The following is a 22365-nucleotide window of genomic DNA, read 5'->3' as shown; positions in this document are numbered from 1 at the left end:
TAACTTTCACAGAAATGATCACAGGATAACTTTTTGATGTTTCTTGTTTCCTTTTCTTCAAGTTGGATTTAAAAAACAACAACAAAAAAACTGCAAAATAATCCATGTTCACACAGTTGCTACAGCCCTGTATTCTCCTTTCCAGAAGTGTTTCTTATATTAGGAACTCACCCTTCTGAATTATAATAAGAGCATAAAAAAGTATCTAACTTTCAAATGGTGCTCGATGCCAAATGCAGCCATATCTGTCTTAGATATGCAATCTATGTTACCTTTTAAGTTTAAACAAATAAATATGCATGTACTGGTACATTTCGAGCATTATGTGATAATTTATTCCCCATTGCCATTCTTTTCACCACAATGTGCTATCCACCCACTGTTTTAGCTCCATATCTCACATGCAGACCTCAGAAGGGAGTCAAGGCTCCATTTCTGCCATGGAAAAGGAAGTGAATCACCTTCTATTCCATTCTATCTGAAAGTTTCTTGTCTGACCATTTTTATACAAAAAAAAAAAAAAAAAAGATATCTTTGTGTTTTAAAGGTGGTCTCTATGTTTACTTGTTCCCTATATGTTTTATGGCTTATTCGTGAAGATGGGATCTAAGTTCTGAGCTTAATAAGAGTTCAAACCAACTAAATATAAATATACTCCCAGCTTTAATTCCATTATCTATTCAAAATCGTATCCATGTTGGAAATCCTGTAGCTTTAATAACCATCAGCATTAGTAGTATCTCTTCTTTTGTGGCTGTTCACAAAGCTTTTTCTTTCTTCTAAACAATCACAGGTCATGGCAAATCTGATTTTGTTTGATATGATTCAACTTTTTTTTTCCTATTGAAAAATTCAGCTTAGCCTTCTTTTTTTTTCTCTTACCTGTTTTTCACCACAATCTCTCGTGTCATCCAAACCCCATCATAGTGATTCATGTGGGAAAGGAAACTTTTGCTTTGCTTTTGATGAAAAAAAAAATCACATATGGTTTCCCAGTTTTCATTCCTACCTGAAATAGATTTATATTGCGAGAGGTGCATGAGAAAGATCAGCCACAGAAATTTTTTGCCCTCTGGTCACACTTTCAATTCTATAAAATACTGCAGGTGATGGAGGACAGGCGATTGTCTCGATTACAATTTTTTCATGTTAAAGATCATTTCAAAACATCTCCGTTGTCTAGTTGGTTCCCCTCACACCACATCTTTCTTCATATCATAAACTTCTTGACTTTTCAGCCTTCCTCTGAGCATACTTTGGCTTTTTTCTCCTCTTTTTTTTTTCCTTTTTTTTTCACGAGCATGCTTACCCCAGCATTTCTTTTCCTTCCTCCCCAGGCCTTCTTTAATGAGAAGTACATACAGGAGCACCGAGAGGACCTCGAGAAGATAGAGAAGCTGAAAGACCTCATCGCCTGGCAGGTAAGATTGCAGCTCTCTGTCGTTTCTTTTGCACGGTTTGTCTCGTCAGAGATGTCAGTGCGCAAGATAACCTGTCATGGCCAGGTTGTCACAAGTTGTTTACTATGGAGGGGAAAAAGGGAACGAATCTGTCATATTTTATTTTGACTTCTTTTATGGCTCATGAATTGAAAAGAAAAGCACATGACATACAGTATCCTGGATGAGACGGTACGGAGGAGCCACTTACCCTTTTATCACATCTTAGACTTAATCGGTTACAATGTGCTTTGGGCCTCTGAAACTCCAGTCACTACTTTTTTTTAATAAACACAGCACCAAAAATATGGCAGGTCTGAACCACAAACTAACCATGCAGATAACAGACTACATTTTTAACAGGAGTCCACCTCATACAGAGGAGCATAAAGCGTCTACTTTTCTTTCTTTTTCCTTCATATTAAACCACACACTAAAGAGCATCCACTGCAAAAAGCAGCACTCCTGAAAGGTTACAGTTGAAAATGTAATATCATTTAAAGGACTTGTAAGTGCACCGCCAGTAGTATCCATTGACGGTAACTGAAATGAGTGGGGGTGGGGGCGGGTGCTAAAGAGTGCAGAGGAGATAATGGTGAGAAAGAGTGCCGAAGAAAACCTGAAGTTGCAGGCGTGCTCTGCGGCAGAGAGACAGCAAGACATCAGCAGCGGCGGTTTTGCAAGCGTCGCACCCTCACAGAGCCCAGAGGAAGTGCCCACGCACCAGACAAGCAATACACACACACACACACACACGTAGTGAAGTAGCTTTCTATGAAGCTTAAACAGATATTAAGCTAATTTGCGGTTCAGCTTTGATTAATAAATTCCTGTTTGCCTTTATTGTAACAAAACTTCCTCCTTGTGGGATTGTAACGTTCCACTTCAGGCTCTGTTTTTGCTTCTTTTTTTTACTTTGTCTCCAAACTGTAGGTCACTGAGGAAACTGTAGTTTCCAGGCTCAGGGCTCACTCAGAAACTGAGTACAGATTCATGATGTTTTTTTTCCCCCTTCCTCTTGTTGGCTGCAAGAAAATTTAATTGACTTTTCAATAGCTGTTCCTGTCTCTGTTGCTTTAAATAGGTCAGCATTGTATTCCACATGCCTGTCAGATCTGAAAATCTAAAAAGTTCTTCTTTCTTTTGTTTTTATATAAGGAACCATGATTCACACAGAAGCATCCCAGTCTTATATCCTCCACCTACTTTTGACATTGAAGTCTCAAGCTTTGAGTCATTTTTTGTGCAGCTCACTAGATATAAGACACATTATCCCCCTCTTCCCCTATTTGTCTTTTGTTCTTTATTCAATTTATGAATGTGGGGAAATATAGCAAATGAGGGACTGAAATAGAGGCTTTCTAAACAGCTATATGCAATTCGAAAATAGGGATTTTATTTTTTTGCCAGTTAAGTTCAACATTGGAAATACATGATGTGTGACAAAGTGAAAAGCCTGCAATGGACTGGCAAGCTGTCCAGGGTGTACCCTGATTTTCACCCAAAAACTGCTGGGATAGGCTCCAGCTTCCCGGCGACCCTTCATCGGACTAAGCGGTTTGGAAAAGGAATAAATGACAAAGTGAAACTAGAGTTTTATCTTTGTGTGTATTGGTTTTTGTTTTCCAGCTAAACTTAAGTAATCGTTTCATTCATTTATATTTGTTCCCGTTAATTCCTCAAATGTGAAATGTCAACATCAGCTTGACACACTGCAATTTGAAATTCTCCACCACAAACAATTTACTGCTTCCATACTACCAGTCAAATATGTTACTTTATCCTGGCAACAGGCTTGTAAAATGTCCTTGATTTTAAACTATAGTAGCAGGCTTTGTCTGTTTGTCTCTAAAGCACAACTAAACCTGGTTAAGTAGTTCGCAGACGTGTTATAAAGACAGCAGATATATTTGTATACTGAGCCCACATCAAACACATACAGAGCAAACTTTTAGGGAATTGAAATAGAATTAGCTGTTTCTTTGCCAGAACCAGCAGGCTTGTTTATCTTGTGCCTTGACTTTGTGTAAATGAGACAAATGAAGGAAAGCCGACTCCAGCGGACGAGCTAAATGTGGGGAGTTGAGCCAATATGCGCTGTTCAGAAAAACCCATTTTGCTCTTCTAGTAATTAGAGAGAAAATTAGTGACTGGAAATCAACAAGTTATTATTATAATTAAATGAAATTATAATAAAAGCACCCTGGCAAATAGAAAGTCGGTACTTTCAGGGATGTTTATTGTAAGTAAATGCTCTGGATAGATGCCCGAATTACTGCCTGAAACTTTTATCTAATTTATGATTCACTCTCCCAAAAGTTCAAAAGACCTAAAGGGTTGCATTCATCCAGGCATCAGCTGCTTATTCACTTTCACTTCTGTTGCTGACCCCTTCTTATGTATAGTAGAGTCTGGGTACTTATTAGTCTACCCAAGTCACCAATGGCTGTGTTCGTCTCCAAGACCTTTTGACTATCATGAAAGGTCTTAATATATCATCACAGACCTGCTTAAATCCAGTGTGGCCACCCCAGCAGCCCAAGGTGTGGATCAAAAGTCTGGTCATTATAAGTCAGGCAGGAACAGAGTGACAAGACTCTGTTAAGAACAGACACTGCTGACATTAAACGGCGGTGACATTTCTTTCTGGTGAGTTGCTGGTGCTTGTTTTTAAATGCATCTGGGACCTCATTGGTATTCACTCTGGTCAACCAAAATACTGCAAGAAGGATGGACGTTCAGTTTAGATTATGTTGGGAGAATTTGCATAAACATAAGGAAACACATCAGCCTTGCAGTCAAGCGTTTATGAAGTGATGAAGCATTAAACTAGATTTTTTGATAGTGAAACAGTCGTGTTACTGCAAAAGACAATCCAAGTGTGTTTTTCTGTCCATCTGGTTACATTGTTTGTTTTAAATACGCTTTTATGGGAATGTGATGTCCATCCATCCATCCATCCATCTTCAGCCGCTTATCCGGGATCGGGTCGCGGGGGCAGCAGCCTAAGCAGGGAAGCCCAGACTTCCCTCTCCCCAGCCACATTTGCCAACTCTGCGGGGGGGATCCCGAGGCGTTCCCAGGCCAGCCGAGAGATATAATCCCTCCAGCGTGTCCTGGGTCTTCCCCGGGGTCTCCTCCCAGAGGGACGTGCCTGGAACACCTCACCAGGGAGGCGTCCAGGAGGCATCCTGACCAGATGCCCGAGCCACCTCAACTGGTTCCTCTCGATGCGGAGGAGCAGCGATTCTACTCTGAGCCCCTCCCGGATGACCGAGCCCCTCACCCTATCTCTAAGGGTGAGCCCGGCCACCCTGCGGAGGAAACCCATTTCAGCCCCCTGTATACGAGATCTCGTTCTTTCGGTCACAACCCACAGCTCATGACCATAGGTGAGGGTAGGAACGTAGATCGACTGGTAAATCGAGAGCTTCGCCTTCTGGTTCAGCTCCTTCTTCACCACGACAGACCGGCGCAGAGCCCGCATTACTGCAGACGCCGCACCGATCTGTCTTTCGAACTCGCGCTCCATCCTTCCCTCACTCGTGAACAAGACCCAGAGATATTTAAACTCCTCCACTTGAGGCAGGACCTGACTCCCGACCTGGAGAGGGCAATCCACCCTATTCCGGCTGAGGACCATGGTCTCAGATTTGGAGGTGCTGATTCCCATCCCAGCCGCTTCACACTCTGCCGCGAATCGCTCAAGCGAGAGCTGGACATCACGACCAGATGAAGCCAACAGGACCACGTCATCCGCAAAAAGCAGGGACCCAATCCTGAGGCCACCAAGTCCGATCCCCTCAACACCTCGGCTGCGCCTAGAAATTCTGTCCATATAAGTTATGAACAGAATCGGTGATAAAGGGCAGCCTTGGCGGAGTCCAACCCTCACCGGAAACGAATCCGACTTACTACCGGCAATGCGGACCAAGCTCTGACACCTGTCGTCCAGGGACCGGACAGCCCGTACAAGGGTGTCCAGTACCCCATACTCCCGGAGTACCCCCCACAGGAGCCCCCGGGGGACACGGTCGAATGCCTTCTCCAGGTCCACAAAACACATGTAGACTGGTTGGGCAAACTCCCATGCCCCCTCCAGGACCCCAAAGAGGGTATAGAGCTGGTCCACTGTTCCGCGACCAGGACGAAAACCACACCGCTCCTCCTCAATCCGGGATTTGACTATCCGGCGGACCCTCCTCTCCAGGACCCCTGAATAGACCTTACCAGGGAGGCTGAGGAGTGTGATTCCCCTGTAATTGGAACACACCCTCCGGTCCCCCTTCTTAAAAAGGGGGACCACCACCCCAGTCTGCCAATCCAGCGGTACTGCCCCCGATGTCTACGCAATGCTGCAGAGGCGTGTCAGCCAGGACAGCCCCACAGCATCCAGAGCCTTAAGGAACTCCGGGCGGATCTCATCCACCCCCGGGGCCTTGCCGCCAAGGAGCTTTTTGACCACCTCAGCGACTTCAGCCCCAGAGATAGGCGAGTCCACCCCTGAGTCCACCAGCTCTGCTTCCTCATCGGAAGACGTGTTGGTAGGATTGAGGAGGTCTTCGAAGTATTCCTTCCACCGATCCACTACGTCCCAAGTTGAGGTCAGCAGCTCCCCACCTCCACTGTACACAGTATTGATGGAGCACTGCTTCCCCCTCCTGAGCCGCTGGATGGTGGACCAGAATCTCCTCGAAGCCGTCCGGAAGTCTTTCTCCATGGCCTTGCCGAACTCCTCCCATGCCCGAGTTTTTGCCTTGGCAACAGCCGAAGCCGCATGCCGCTTAGCCCGCCGGTACCCATCAGCTGCCTCCAGAGTCCCACAGGCCAAGAAGGCCCGATAGGACTCCTTCTTCAGCTTGACGGCATCCCTCACTGTTGGTGTCCACCAACGAGTCCTGGGATTACCGCCACGACAGGCACCAACGACCTTACAGCCACAGCTCCGGCCAGCCGCCTCAGCAATAGAGGCACGGAACACAGCCCATTCGGACTCAATGTCCCCCGCCTCACTCGGGACATGGTTGAAGCTCTGCTGAAGGTGGGAGTTGAAGCTCGCTCTGACGGGGGAATCAGCCAGACGTTCCCAGCAGACCCTCACAACACGTTTGGGTCTGCCAGATCTGACCGGCCTCCTCCCCCACCACCTGAGCCAACTCACCACCAGGTGGTGATCAGTTGACAGCTTCGCCCCCCTCTTCACCCGAGTGTCCAAGGCATGTGGCCGCAGGTCCGACGATTCGACTACAAAATCGATCATCGAACTGCGGCCCAGGGAATCCTGATGCCAGGTGTACATATGGACACTCTTATGTTGGAACATGGTGTTCGTTATGGACAATCCATGACGAGCACAGAAGTCCAATAACAAAACACCATTTGGGTTCAGAGGGGGGGACCATGCCTCCCAATCACTCCCCTCCAGGTCTCACTGTCATTGCCCACGTGAGCATTGAAGTCCCCCAGCAGAACAATGGAGTCCCCAGAAGGAGCACCCTCCAGCACTCCTTTCAAGGACTCCAGAAAGGGTGGGTACTCTGAACTGCTGTTCGGCGCATAAGCACAGACAACAGTCAGGACCCGTCCCCCCACCCGGAGGCGGAGGGAAACTACCCTTTCATCCACCGGGGTAAACCCCAACGTGCAGGCACCAAGCTGGGGGCTGATGAGAATGCCCACACCAGCTCGGCGCCTCCCACCATGAGCAACTCCAGAGTGGAAGAAAGTCCAGCCCCTTTTGAGGGTACTGGTTCCAGAGCCCAAGCCATGCGTCGAGGTGAGTCCAACTATATCTAGCCGGAACCGCTCAACCTCGCTCACAAGCTCAGGCTCCTTCCCCACCAGAGAGGTGACATTCCACGTCCCTAGAGCCAGCTTCTGCAGCCGGGGATCAGACCGCCAGGGTCCCCGCCCCTTGCTGCCGCCCAGCTCACATTGCACCCGACCCCTACGGCTCCTCCCGCAGATGGTGAGCCCACGGGAGGTGGGGCCCATGTAACCCTTTCGGGCTGAGCCCGACCGGGCACCATGGGCGAAGGCCCGGCCACCAGACGCTCACTCTCGTACCCCACCTCCAGGCCTGGCTCCAGAGGGGGGTCCCGGTAACCCGCATCCGGGCAAGAGAACATTCATGCCCAGGTTGGTCATCATCGTAGAGGTCGATGAGCCGTGCTTGGTCTGGTCCCTCCCCTAGACACCTGTTTGCCATGGGTGACCCTACCAGGGGCATAAAGCCCCCGACAACATAGCTGCTAGGATCTTCGGGACGCACAAACCCCTCCACCATGATAGGGTGACAGCTCAGGGAGGGGGAATGTGATGTTGTTATAAATAATGCCACTTTTAAAAAGGATAATTTGGGCTAATTCCAAGCTCCATATTTGTACCCCACTGCTCCAGAGGTAAGGCTTTCCATTAAAACCTTATTTGTCACATATTGGTCTCTTAGACCAGGGTTATACTAACTGCTGGCAGCATGTCCACATACGCACCTTTGACTGCAGTCGTTAACGCAAGGTAATGTGTTGCATGGGTGAGATGTAATATTGACTTGAACGCTAGAGGTGCACAGGTGAAGAAAAACATGAACACAATGGTGGATAGGTTTGAAGAGCGCCTCTTTAACATTGTTTGCAACTACCAGCGTTTTTATAATTATTCTTCCCTGTTGCACAGTGACAAACGCTCGTGCTTAGTTAGCAACAGACTGGTAAACTGTTGGGTCCTGAAATTCCACAGAAGTACGACGTTACTGACAGATGGACCTTTTCATTAGTTCAGTCCTAGTGATGTGTACCGCCTCCTAGCAGTGACCGCCAGTATTGAATGTTAAGTATGCCCAGACGTAACTGAACGTTACTATCTACACAAGCGTACACAGGAAGTAACATCCCGGCTCTTATACAGCCAATCAGTTCATCATCTGTCTGATCCAAGCAGTTGTCTGTCATGTCTTTTTCAACCCTTCATCTGTTCCTGACTAGTTTAAAACCTTTGCTTGCTCTTGCCAGTGTGAAATTTCCAATATGACCTGTAAATCTTTCTAGTACCATAATTTATTACTTTTGATTACAAATGTTTGTCATCTTCTCAGGTCCCTCCACATCCACACAGAAGGCAGCGCCAACATCTGAAGTGACAAATACTAAAGTACAACCCCTCAAACACAAGACGTCCGTGGACATTGTTTCTATACCTAAAACAAGTCCGTCCATTGTTTAGCCCAAAAGAAAATGTCAAAATTTGGACTATTTAGATGCTCAACATGGACCAGATTTATAGCAAAGTTAGCCTGAGCAGGACACAGTTAATGGTTTCTGGGCAGAATCTGATCAACGTGTCTTGAATACTGTCTGCTGTAGGTACCACACAAACTCCTCATTATGATTACATACAACCCCACACAAACACGGCTGAATCATCCTTTTAAAACAGAATGGAAAAGTTGATGAACATTTTCTAAAATGAAATGCCTTTCAAATGTCAAATGGAAAAAATGTGTTCTTTGGAAAATCTCATTGCAAATCTATTTTAGTTTATTTATTTAGCTCAAAAGAGAATTTTAGATTTTTCCCCTACAAAACAAACTCCATATCTACCTCAGATCCTGCGCCTACAGCAGCATTAAAATCTGAGGGGGGAACACGTGTAGCATGTAATACTGCATTTTACAAATAAATAAGATCAACTGAAGCATTTTGTACAGTAAAGGCCAGTGGAATCTATAACAAGCACCTGTGTGCGTGGAGGTCACACATTAATGATGATGTCATAACAAATCATTTTTATGTAATGTGTCCATTCAACATTATTGTGAAACTGTGTCCTGCAACTTAAGACATTTTAATATTTTTTTAATATATTACAGCAGAAAAAGAAATGCATCAAGCTTATCCTTTAAAGAATTTGATTTTTAAAATGTAATTTTATTTAGACAAAATCATGTTTCTAATTCGAATCAGAACTTATTTGAATTTGTATCCAGTGAAACCTTTTATCGGATTTTAAATTAACTACTTTTCCTTTTTCTTTAACTGGAAACCATAAACATACAGAAGCAAACAGTACACAGCTAACAATGTCATAGAAACTTTAAAGGGCAGAGTGATATTTTAAACCCCCAGGAGGCAACATAGCTTAGAGATATTAGTTCATAATTGGTTCATGGCTAACCTGAATGGACTCTGACACCACTTGGCAGAGGTGCTCACCATATAATATCTATGCTAAATTGTTATCTCGACTTAATTTTTGAATGTTGTCCTCTGGTAATACCTCTAGTTATTGAAAGGGACCACGTGTGAATGGTTGATTGAATCACTTTATGAAAATGGCACTGTGGCAGGCCAGGTTATCATTGTAACACTTACCCTACTCACACAACTAACAAAAACGGATAAAAATGATTTTCCTGTTGGAATCTTGTTTCTTACTTGTTTGACCTTGTTCACATGTTGTCTCAAGGTTTTTGAGGTTTTTTATTAAGAGTGGTGGCTCTGAACTCGTTGGTTTTACCACTTTAAGTTCTGAATGCCCCTCTTGCTATTTCTGAGTCTGTCTTTAGTTTTACAATAAGTCCAGCTTTTAAAGCAAGACCATCATAGGTGCTGTTACCATGGTGTTAGTATTGTGCTGGCATGGGATCCCGGTAACCAACAGCCACTTCTGACACAACATCTTTCAACCAGGTAAAACTGTATTTTGCAAGTTGTTGTGTTTCTAAATGCAGCACCGGGTCTCCAGTGTCCAATTATGTGACTTTCACCTTCAGCCTTCCGACAGATGATCTTTTATTGATATCTGTAATCATTAAACTGATACTTCTTCCAGATTGCTGGGTAGAAGTTAATCTTCTTAAACAAGTTGTTACATGTAATTAAACAAATGAACGTTTGTGTGTGCGTGTGTGTTACCCTTGAGCCTATGTGTCTTACCCAATGAGCTTATCAGTGTGCAGCCACCAAGCAGAACTCTGTTGCCATGCCGCCACTCAGTCGCACTCAATCATCTTAAGGTCTATAAAAAGATGTGGGTATCCTGGGAGACGTGAATCTTGCCTCAGCTTTCGCTCTCACCGTTTTCTTTTTTCCTCATTGCTTTTTCATTTCACAACACTCTGTCCATCTGCCTCCTCTCCCCTGCCTTTCCTCATACTCCTAACCCCGGTCCTCTCTGCCTCTTTCCTGTCCTTCACCTTTTTCTCCTTAAGCCTCCTCTCCGCCATTCTCCACTCTGAGGGGTCCCAGCAGTAATGATGATGAAGGTGTTCAATATCAGGGGAAATCCGTGCAGGGCGTATGCACTCTTCTCTCATTTATCTCCTTGCACACCAAAGGTTGTTTTTTTTTTTTTTTGTGGAGCCCTGCACAGTAACACTCATTGGATTTAAGCTCCAGTAATACCAGTTCACTTATGTTTTCTTAAGCAGATCTGCTCACCTTGATGCCTCTCCCTTTTTTGAGATTTTAAGCAGGTTACATAGAATCATGTGTCAAACATGCACAGTTTGAAATTATTACAAAAGGTTGCATCACAAAAGCGAAGCGATGTACCAACTGAGGAAAGTTGGTTTGTGCTAAAGTTTGCTGCAAAGGGCCAGGCTGCCCTTAGAGAACAGGAAGAAAGGTGAACTGGGATCTCAGGTTAACACATAGAAACATTGTTTCCTTTGCTTGCCCACAAGCCAGATACTTCACACACCCGTTTGTAGTCCAAGCGGACTCTTTGTTCCATTTGCTGAGGTGGATCTGTTAGCCATTAAAGCTACTTTAAGATATGTTCTAGTTCATATAAGGTGGAAATACTGTAAATTAGCAATCTTATATTTTTTCTTTTGTTATTTTTACGCGTCAAGGTGACAGTTTCCCTTCCATCTTGAGCTATGAGCCACTTACAGTTCAGGAATGTTTTCACGCTTGGCTTTTGCACCTTTACTTGTAACATCTTTATTTTCCTTGTCTCTCGAAACTTATTGAGCAATTCTCTGCATTACCACAGCCAAAGAAGGCATGTGGCATAAAAACAACCTTTTTTCAAAAAACAACAATAATAAATAAAAAAAATTAAAAAAAAAAAAACAACTCATAACCCACAAGAGAACAAAAAATCACTCCTTTGCTGCTTGCTCCCTTAGGAGTGATGCTTCCTCCGCTCTCCAGATTTAGTCAACAAAGCTTGCTAACACTGAGTGTGGTGCTGGGGTTTCCTAATTACTGCTTTTCAGCACATTCAGTCCCTCCCTTGCTCTGCTTTTACCTGCGATGCTGCTGCTGCTGTTGTATGTTAAGATTTTGTTACTCACCAGTTCCTTACAGTGCGGGAAGCAGCAGTGAACTTCAAAGGGTGCATTGCGTCATTATTTGCGTCAATGCTGGAGAAGAAAAACATCCATCACATCTAGTTCATGCCTATACATGCAGCCAGTGAAAACTTTTTTTTTTTTTTTTTTTTTTTAAATTATTTGTGTAGTAAGGAGGCATGGCAACAGCTCTCTCTCTCATATCTTCTTTGTACATACACTCAAACTGATGTACATTCACTGCTTGTGCAGTGTATGCGCAGCAAAGGGCCCAAAGATCATGAGCTGTAAATTAAATACCTGTGGCAGGACTGATGTATTTATCCAATGAAGGAAGAAGAAGCCAGCCTCTCATCTCTTTGGCATTTGTTGGAAAGTTTCTAATGCTGCTGTTTTGTTCCGACAGATCCCGCATCTCGCTGAAGGTGTTCGTATCCATGGTGAGAAGGTCACAGAGGCACTAAGGCCGTTCCATGACCGCTTGGAGGCTTGCTTCAAACAGCTGCGGGAGAAGGTCGAGAAACAATACGGGGTAAAAACTCTGGTAAGAGCTTTTTTCTCTCCTTGAACTTTTTTTTTTTTTTTGCTTTTTTTTTTTAAACATGAAAAGCGTCTTTTGTCTAGCACACTAATTGTGCTTTTTAAGTGATGGATTTTCTTTTTCCTGACCAAATCATAGCAATAGATTCTTTCAAAAACTGTTAAAAAAGTAAAAGTCAATTTCATGAAAGACTAGCAATTTAGAAAGAACAATTCTCAATAAAAAGTTGTAAAGAATTTAGGGATTTCATCATGTATTGTAAACTATACAATAGTTTCTTTTGCAAGGTCAACACGCAAAGCCAGTAAACAGTCAGAGTTCTGCTCAGAAATGTTGTTTTTGTAGGACACACTTGATGTTTTCAACATGGTGTTCTGTTATGGGGTCAATTTTTGCAATTTTCATGCAAGGAAAACCACTTCTGGAAAATTCCAGTCCAGATAGGAGAATCCCATTGATGCAGTTGCACTGGAAAAATCTGCGATTAAAGCTCCAAGCACAGTCAAGAAAACATCAACAGTCAACTGTTTGTGTCAAGTATCAATGAATGTGTTGGAATGTTTCTAACCATCTGTTCCTTCAGGATTTAGCAGGAAAGTGCCTTGCATGATCCATGGCTGTGATTTTGGGTGACAGATGTGCTTAATATGTCTTTGGATTGTTAGGCTGGATGAATATTGCTGCTATCTGAAATTATTCAGGTCACATGAAATCAGAAACATGGAAATAAAATTGATTATAAAAGCATCATGATGGCATCATAAAAGCTGAACAATATTTATCGATTCTATGGCACCTTCCAGATGGCACTATTTTCAAAGAAAGCCTTGCTTATTTAGGCAACACAATGCCAAACTCAAGCTGCTGTTGCAACAACAGAACCAAAACCTTTTGACTGCTTTTATGAACTATGAAGACAATAATGCAGCAGAGAAGGCCCCAAACTGTTCAGCAGATTAAATTTTGGATCAATATTTTCTTTCCAAACTCAAGCAACTGGCCTCCTCTGTGTTGTTTAGGAAAGAGGAAAGTTGAAGCAGTGCAGTAATCCGCATGGCTTCTGTCCCATCTTTAAACATGTCATGACATAGTCATCAAATTCAGAACAGATATAATTTTTTTTTTTGATCACTTGATTATTTGGGAATCATTAGATGCTGGGATTCCTGTTCTTTTAAACAGAGGTGTCCAGCTCTGGTCCTCGAGGGCCACAATCCTGCAGATTTTCCCATGTACCCCTGTTCCAACACACCTGACTCAAACTAAAAAAGTTCTGCAAAAAAGTTTGCAGAACTTTTTTGTCTGATCCATTTAATGGAAACCAGGTGTGTTGAAACAGTGACACATCGAAAACTAGCAGGGCAGCAGCCCTCGAGGAGCGACCTTGGGCACGTTCTAAAGGAACCCATTGTCCTAACATTTTACACACAGATACACTTATTGCTTGTCATGAACCATTCTCTGAACATGTTATGTGTTTTGTACTTTGCATGCTTAGCTCTTAAAGAAATAAAAAGGGAAGGATCACAGAGAAAACAATTTCTAGTCTAATGGGAAGTTTTAAAAGCTGGATTTAAGACAATAATTCATTGCATATCTGTAAATATAAAGCATATCCAAATGTCACAATTAGATCTGGATTCTGCACAACATTTGGAATTGCATCCCTGTGTAGCTAGTAACATTGCGATACTGCAATAATCTATTCAAGACTGGCTGGTAAAATTAAATGTGTGATAAATGGAGAAGTGCAGGATTTTGAACTTCCTTTCCACTCAGTATAACACTGTGTTGTTCTTTTAGCTGAAGTAATCTCATCTGCAGTGGGCTGCTGCTGGGGAATGCCTCTCATCTCTTTCCTCCTTTACAGATTTAATTGTTGCTTGGCCAAGCACTTGCCTCAGTCTTGCCTGAGGTAAAGGGGAGCTTGCTCATTTAAGGGAAGAGGGTCGCAGCCTCTCTAACATGAGAGAAGCCATTACTTTCCAGGATGTGATAGTAAGGCAGTGTCTGTATCTGATGTGCAATCCTTGCTTTACTCGATGTAATGGCTGGTTTGATTTAGGACTTAAAATTGGATAGTTGGATTTTTCTTCTAGCAGTAATTAAAGTACCACAAAATTAGCTACTTTTCGTTTTAAACAGATGACGTGAACTTTTCAGCCTTGTGCCTCAATTTAAAAACTGCAGAGGTGGAAAGTAACCAATTACGTTTACTCATGTTACTGTAATTGAATAGTTTTTGTGAGTAATTTGTCATTTTGAAGTAGTTTTTGAAATAGGTCATTTTATTTTTTTCTCAATTACATTTTAACCCAAGTATTTTTATTTCACTACATTGAAACTTCAGGCTGAACAGGCATTATGAGGAACATCACTGATTGTCCAACTCCGATGCTAAGCTACTGGGGACACAAAGGAAAATGAGCGGAAATGGGCAGATGTGCACAGGTTTGCACAGGAATTCTCACTGATGCACAGTTTTAAATTTTATATTAAAACAGTGTTGGATTGGATTTATGACATGTCCATCGTTAACATAAGGTAATTAAAACAAACTAACTTTTGCTTAAGTAAATTTTAAATTTACTTAATTTTTAAATTTTTTTTAAATTTTTAAATGTTAAATACTTTTTACTTTTACTAGAGTAGATTTTTACTTGAGTTGAATTTAAGCAAAGTAAAGATACTTGTACCTAATCACATGAATGCATTGAATACAACACTGACTATAGTAGCAAACATACTTATTGTATTTTTAAATTTTGGAGGGAAGGTTTGATGAAGTAAACACGTCATCAAATACATTTACTCATATTTATTTGTTTGAAATAAAACAATTTTGTTATTATATTATAATACAGCTTTAAATGTTTTTCTTTTTTATGTATTATGATGATAAGGTTAGAATGGCCTCTTTGTGTTCCGTTTCAGCTAACCTTCAGATCAACACAGCCCTTGTAATACTGTCTGTACCCAGGAACACGGTCCTATTGTCATAAACAACTCATCTGTGGAAGATTCATTCATTCATTCAGTTGTCTCTGGCTTTTAGGTGATGATATGAGCTCAGTTAATTATTTCAGATATTTAAATAACTTCTGTGAACACATGTGGCTGTAGATGGTGTCATGCGACATTTTCATCTTTACTATAGGAAATACATTGTATTTTTCATATTTTACTGTTGTGCAACTGAATACATTTATTTTTAACTGTGTTCACTGTGATTTTTTTTTTTTTTTTTTTAGAAAAACTACTGTAAAATATTCATAAAATAAAAATTTACATAAAATGTTTCTTTTGGGTAGTAAAATGGATGACAAGATTTGTGGCTTGGAAGAAAACAAAAGTTTTGAATAAAACAATTTATTATAAAATGTCATGGGAAGTGTCACATAAGCCTCAATAAATAATTAATTAATTTTAATATAACAAACAGCTGAGCACTTTAAGTGGCAACAATGAACTGTATTTAATCAAATGAAAGGCTTTAGACATTGTAGAAATGTGTTTTTATCTTAATGAGGGTCCATCCTGTCAACTTGCTTTGACAGCAACAATTGCTTGGAAATGTCACTGACCTCCCTGGTGACAATAACATAGGATTAATTCATCATCACGGTTGCAAAGGCATCTGTTCTGCTTTGAAGGTAACTAACTAACTGGTTTAGCAAGTATGTTTTAGATTACGTTTTCAAAGAGCCAGACTTTTCTGAAAGTTATATTCAGTAAGTACCTTTGCATACTAACACTCTTTCACAGGTTGACTGTCTTTCCATGGTAGGCTGTACTGAATTTGGATGCACCAAGAAAGGGATTCGAATGTATGGCTTCCCTAAAGATATTGTAAGAAGGAAAAAATGGTTAGCCCAGGTCAGCAGAAGCAACCTCACCATTACCATAATGGTGAGGTTATAATTATATAAAACTGTGTGGGGTACGTTTATACATTCAAACATTTAAATAAATATTTAATGTATCTTACAGTCACATGTACATGATTCCAATGAAAATGCAAAATGTGCATGAAATTAACAAGGGAGAGCAATTAAATTTGAGGGAGAGCAATTTATAAGAACAGGCCAAGTCCAACTGAGGGTTGATGCTATTCCAACCCTTTTTGTCTATTGACAAGAACCAAAGTGTCCTACAATGAGAAGTACAGAATTTCCACTGATTGTTGATCCACCAACTAGTGATCACACATACTCTTCTATAGCAAACTTTGGTATGAGTCATATAAAGAAATAATTGGCATATTTTAATATTTCATTGCCATATTTCATATTATAATTTCTTATTTATACTAACATTGGCATATTTATTTCAGAGGTTGAGGACAGAAGCAACAGGAATGAGGCGAGTGAGATCAGGGACAGTGAGCAGCAAAAGAAACTGAAATTGTAGCCTCTGATGGAAGAGACAAAATGGAAACAAACGAGCCAGGATTCAGTGTGCAGGGGTCAACAGACCCAGGGTTCTGTCAAAGAAACACGTGAGCATGAAACCAAACTAAAACAACTGAGGGAGGAATTAAAGGACCAAAAAGATCAAACAAGAAGGCTAAAAAGTGCATATATAAGACAAAAAAATTAATGCAGACCTATGAAAAAATTTTTCCCTTTAAAAATAAATTGGTAAAATATTTTCCAAGGATCAGATCAAAGCAATCTGCATAAGGTAGAGGAGAGGCGTTAGATGGAGCAAAGAAACAATTTAAAAAAAATTTTTAAAAAGCAATTAAGCTTCGTTTTACAGCAGGCTCACCAGGCTACAGGGTGCTGCAAGATTTTAATATCCCTCTCCCTGACATCAGAACCCTCCAAAGAAGACTGGAACAAATCAAATTGGAACCAAGTATGTTAGAAGAGATTTTTGAGATGCTCAGGCTGAAGGTAGGCTGCTTTGGTGAATTGAAAAGGGAATGTGTGTGGATGAGATGGCCATTACACCAAGTGTGTAGTTGCACCTTGCAACAGGGAAGCTGTTTGGAGACGTGCCACGGCCTGGACATACAGATGCAGCAACACATGCATGTGTTTTCATGTTGGCAGGAAGCACCCTGAGATGGAAGCAAGTGGCCGAGCATCACTTCAGGGGTAATTCTACCAATGGGACAAGCTACAAGCCAATTATAACTGAAATTATTGAGAAAGCAGCCTTTATAGGACTTCATGTAATAAACATCACCACTGACATAGGCAGTCCTAATTGAGCTATGAGAATAGCATTTGGAGTGGACCACAACCAAACATTTGTTTCACTCCCAATAAGACCAGACAGGATTCTGTACTTCTTGCCAGATGTCCCACATCTGGTAAAGAATTTGAAAAGTGCCCTTGTGCGTGGACAGACGTTTAAAATTCCACACAAGATTGTAGAAAAGGAGGGCCTCCCTCACAATGAAGTTTCAATTAGTCCTTTGAAAGATTTGGTGGAATTTCAAGAAGGAATACCATTAGAAATTGCTCCAAGCCTGTCACACAAAACCCTTCAGCCAAGTCCTTTCAGTTCAGTTCAAGTCCTTTTGACAAAATGGAGGTAGGGCCTGTAATGAATGTCTTTAGTCAGCAAGTGCAGGTCTGAAATATATGGTAAAAAAGGAACAGCAACCTCTCTCTTATCTGACAACAGCATGGTTTCTGGAGCAGGTGAACCACTGGTTTGACATCATGTCCTCTTGCCACCCTCTGATGGCTCTGAGCAGACGCAAGATGGAATAGTACAACAAAGCCATTGCATTTCTCAAAAACATGATCCAACTCTTCTGTGGACTAAAGATTGGTCAAAGAGGTAGCTGGAAACGAGTACAAACAGGAATTGTGATGGCAACATCTAAGTTTTTATCAATTCAAAAAGACATGCTTGATCATGGACACGTTTGTGTTGACAAGCAGGTTTACCCAGGACTGTCTGGAAAACTTGTTCAGCAGCATCAAACAGAGGAATCCAGTTCCAACACCAGTGGAGTTTCATCAGGAACTGAGATCAATTCAATTCAATTCAATTCAACTTTATTTATATAGCGTCAAATCACGGCAATGCCATCTCAAGACGCTTTACAGACAGAGGGGAAAACATAATGAAGGCCAATTCATAACAGCCTATATAAGGAAACCAACAGATTGAGTTGAGTCCAACTCAATCTCCCATCCTGAGCAAGCACACTGGCAACAGTGGGAAGGAAAAAACTCCCTTTTAACAGGAAGGAAACCTCCGGCAGAACCCGGCTCAGGACAGGCAGCCATCTGCCTCTGCTGTGTGGGGGGAAGAGGACAGAAAGACAACAGACAACAGGAACTGCTACTCCCGGCCAGGGAGACCTGCTGAGACAGGAGACATACATGTTAATGATGCAACACTGTTATGGGGGGGGGGGGGGTAAAAGAAAGAGATAAAGAGAAAAAGAAAGAAGCTCAGTGTATCAGGAAATGTCCCTCAGCAGTCTAAACCTATAGCAGCATAACTAAGGGATGCTAACCATCCCTAGCTATAGGACTTATCAAAAAGATAAGTCTTCAGCCTAGTCTTAAAGGTGGGGAGGGTGTCTGCTTCCCTAACACTAACTGGGAGCTTATTCCATAAGAGAGGGGCCTGATAACCAAAGGCTCTGCCTCCTGCTCGGCTCTTTGAGACTCTAGGAACCACAAGTAAGCCTGCAGTCTGCGAACGAAGTACTCTACTTGGTATATAAGGAACAATGAGGTCTTTGATATATAGTGGTGTCTGGTTGTGGAGGGCTTTATATGTAAGGAGAAGGATTTTAAATTCTATTCTAGATTCAACAGGCAGCCAATGAAGAGAGGCTAAAACTGGAGAAATATGATCTCTCATGCTGGTTCTGGTCAGGACTCTGGCTGCAGAATTCTGGATCAGCTGAAGGCTTTTCAGGGCATATTTAGGACAGCCCCGTAATAGAGAGTTACAGTAATCTAGTCTCGAAGTAACAAAAGCGTGAACCAGTTTTTCTGCATCACTCCGAGACAGAATGTCCCTAATTTTGGCTATATTACGTAAATGAAAGAAGGCTGTTTTAGTAACCTGCTTAATATGTGGGCCAAAGGACAGGTCAGGGTCAAATATTACTCCAAGGTTTCTCACTGTAGCACTGGAAGCTAAAGTAATGCCATCCAGGTTCATTACAAAACCGGAAAATTTAGCTCTGAGTTTTTCAGATCCAACGAGAATTACTTCAGTCTTATCTGAGTTTAAGAGGAGAAAATTTCTAGACATCCAAGTCTTTATGTCTATGAGACAATTTTGTAGCCTATTGGGCTGATTTGTTTCATCTGGTTTAAAGGATAAGTATAGTTGAGTATCATCTGCATAACAATGAAAGTTTATTCCATGCTGTCTAATAATTTTGCCTAAAGGGAGCATATATAGTGTGAAGAGTATTGGTCCAAGTACAGAACCTTGAGGAACTCCATGACTTACTGTAGTTTGGGAGGAGGACTTGTCATTTACATGAACAAACTGAAGTCTATCAGATAAATATGATTTAAACCAGCTTAACGCTGTACCTGTAATTCCAATCACCTGTTCTAGTCTTTGTAACAGAATGTTATGATCGACTGTATCAAATGCAGCACTAAGATCAAGCAAGATAAGTACGGACACAAGTCCTTTGTCTGAGGCCATAAGAAGGTCATTAGTAACTTTCACCAATGCTGTCTCAGTACTATGATGAGCTCTAAATCCTGACTGAAACTCCTCGCATAAATTATTTCTGCTCAGGTGGGCATGTAGCTGAGCTGAAACTATTTTCTCCAGAATTTTGGACATAAACGGGAGGTTAGATATACGTCTATAATTTGCTATCACCTCTGGATCCAGAGATTGCTTTTTAAGTAAAGGCTTGATTACAGCAGTTTTAAATGATTGTGGTACATATCCTGTCACTAAAGACATATTGATAAGATTTAGTAGTGATGTATTAATTAAAGGGAAAATGTCCTTAAAGAGGCTCGTTGGGAGAGGGTCTAAGATACAGGTGGATGGTTTAGATGAAGCTATTATTTTAGTTAATTCAGAGGGTTGGACAGGACAGAAACTATTTAGACACAAGTCAGATCCTGGTTCTAAGGATGCTTCGGAGACCACAACAGGCTCAACATTATAGGTAGAAGGAAGAGTATTGTCAATTTGATCTCTAATAGTGTCAATTTTATTCCTGAAAAAATACATGAAATCATCACAGCTAAGTGAGAAAGGAATATCAGTTGGGCACTTTCTTGTGACAGTCCAATCAGGAAGCTACCAGGAGGATGACAACAGTCTTTTGGCAGAGTTCCTGGACATCAAGAAAACCACGCCCAGACCTGGCCTCAGAGTGGACAAGCTGGTTGGACACAAAGATACTCCGGATGTCACAAAGAGCGAAACATGTAGTCTTTACTATCTTACAGGATACATTGTGAGTAATCAAACAACATCTGTGACGAATGCCAATGCTGTGCTGCCTTATCGTATGAGTCTTTCAGTCTGGTTCAGAAAATTGAAGGGCTCTTCCAAATGACGTCCAGTGCATCTTTAATGGAACTCCCAAAGGCCACTGATAGTCTAGAGACAGAAGCAAGGCTATTGGAAAGCATGCCATGCTGTAAAGAGCAAAATAACCAGCTGATTTGTCAACCTGAGACTGAGAATTACGGCAAAAAAATCTCTGGTGAAAGAAAAGAGCTGTCCAGTGAGGGACATCTTGGAAGTAAAAGCCAGACAAGAAACATGAAGAAAAACAAAAACCATGCCAAACAGCATCTTGGTCCACAACAGATAAACCTCCACCCAAAACTTTGATTGTGGCTATGGAAGAGCTTGGTCTCATTTTTTCAAACTCCCAACTACTCAGTGCAGCTTCAGCTTTACTACATATGGATGGTATGTTTTGAGGGATCTTTTGGTTATTTGTTCAATTCAATTTTGATTACACTGATTGTATGCAAGCTGTTGGATTCATACATAGTCTAGCATTTTCAAGACAACTATCCTTTTCCATAGTCATTTAGAAGATACCTTTATCCAAAGTGATTTACATATGAGTGAAAACAACTGAGAATTTATGTATTGCCATGCTTTTATTAGCTTCTGTATTAAATAATGTCATATAAATTTATTTTTTAATCTGACAGCCTCTCCATCATTCAGTCAGCTCTAGCATTCCATCATTCCACCTACCAGCTTCTGCATCACTATCATTCACAGAAATGGAAGGTTCCACCAACTTTGTCATCTCTCAACTCATCCTACAAAATCCATCCTTCTGAAAGAACAATATGGATAAGAATGCAATGTCTGCAGTAAAAACTGTAATAGTTGAATGTTTGAAAAAAAGTTAAACAGTCTGCTGAACATATTGTTTACTTGATTTTCTTGTTCTGTCTTGTAAAAGATTTCAATCTCAAGTTGACTTCATGGTGAAACTGAATCAATATATTACTCAATCAATTATATAACTAAAGTCTATAAATCTTGCAATAAATACAAATGATGTATTCAAACATCTTGTTTGGTAAACATCTTGCTCTGGTAAGAACGCAGATCACTGTTTGTCTGGACATCTTGTCATTCTATTGATCCTGTGTAGTTAACATGCTTTTACAGTTCATTAATCAGTGACTTGGGACTTAACTAAAATATTGAATAATATATTTATATTATATAATATTCATATTTACATTTTTAAAAAAAATAATATTCACATCTTTCCACAGTTTCTAAGACAATGACTGTCAAAAGGTTATATAACCATACTCAACCATATCAATCTTGTCGAGCAAACAAAACATGTTCAACAAAAATCTCTACATTGTTAAATATTTATGGATAAATATTTTGGATGAACAAGCTTACTGATGGTGTTTTGATTTAAATATTCCTCATATTAACTAACCACTGTTATACTAGCTAGTTAGTCGCATGAATAATTAACTATACCATGCTACAGAAAATAACTCAGTTTAGTTAATTTGTTACATAATATTCAGTTAATACCTCACAATGCCAAGAAATACAGTAATTTTATCCACTTACCAGAGAAAATGCCTCCAAAATGCCAAAAAAGAACAGCGTTAATGGTGGAACTA

The 22365-nt window shown here is 41.2% G+C and overlaps 1 protein-coding gene across 2 annotated transcripts in view; it reads left to right on the top strand.

Moving 5' to 3' along the window:
* dock1 (dedicator of cytokinesis 1) overlaps nucleotides 1-22365 on the top strand; it is a 228474-nt gene that overhangs the window by 197774 nt on the left and 8335 nt on the right. For both annotated transcript variants that reach the window (XM_079260765.1, XM_079260764.1), the window contains exons 46-47: nucleotides 1338-1421; nucleotides 12143-12280. In XM_079260765.1, the coding sequence (XP_079116891.1) occupies nucleotides 1338-1421; nucleotides 12143-12280 (222 nt within the window). The remainder of the gene's footprint in view (nucleotides 1-1337; nucleotides 1422-12142; nucleotides 12281-22365) is intronic.

The sequence above is a fragment of the Telmatherina bonti genome, assembly GCF_933228915.1.
Source record: "Telmatherina bonti genome assembly, chromosome: 21".
NCBI lineage: Eukaryota > Metazoa > Chordata > Actinopteri > Atheriniformes > Telmatherinidae > Telmatherina > Telmatherina bonti.
The sequence above is the reverse complement of the archived record's forward strand: the minus strand, read 5'-3'. Positions and strand labels throughout refer to the sequence as shown.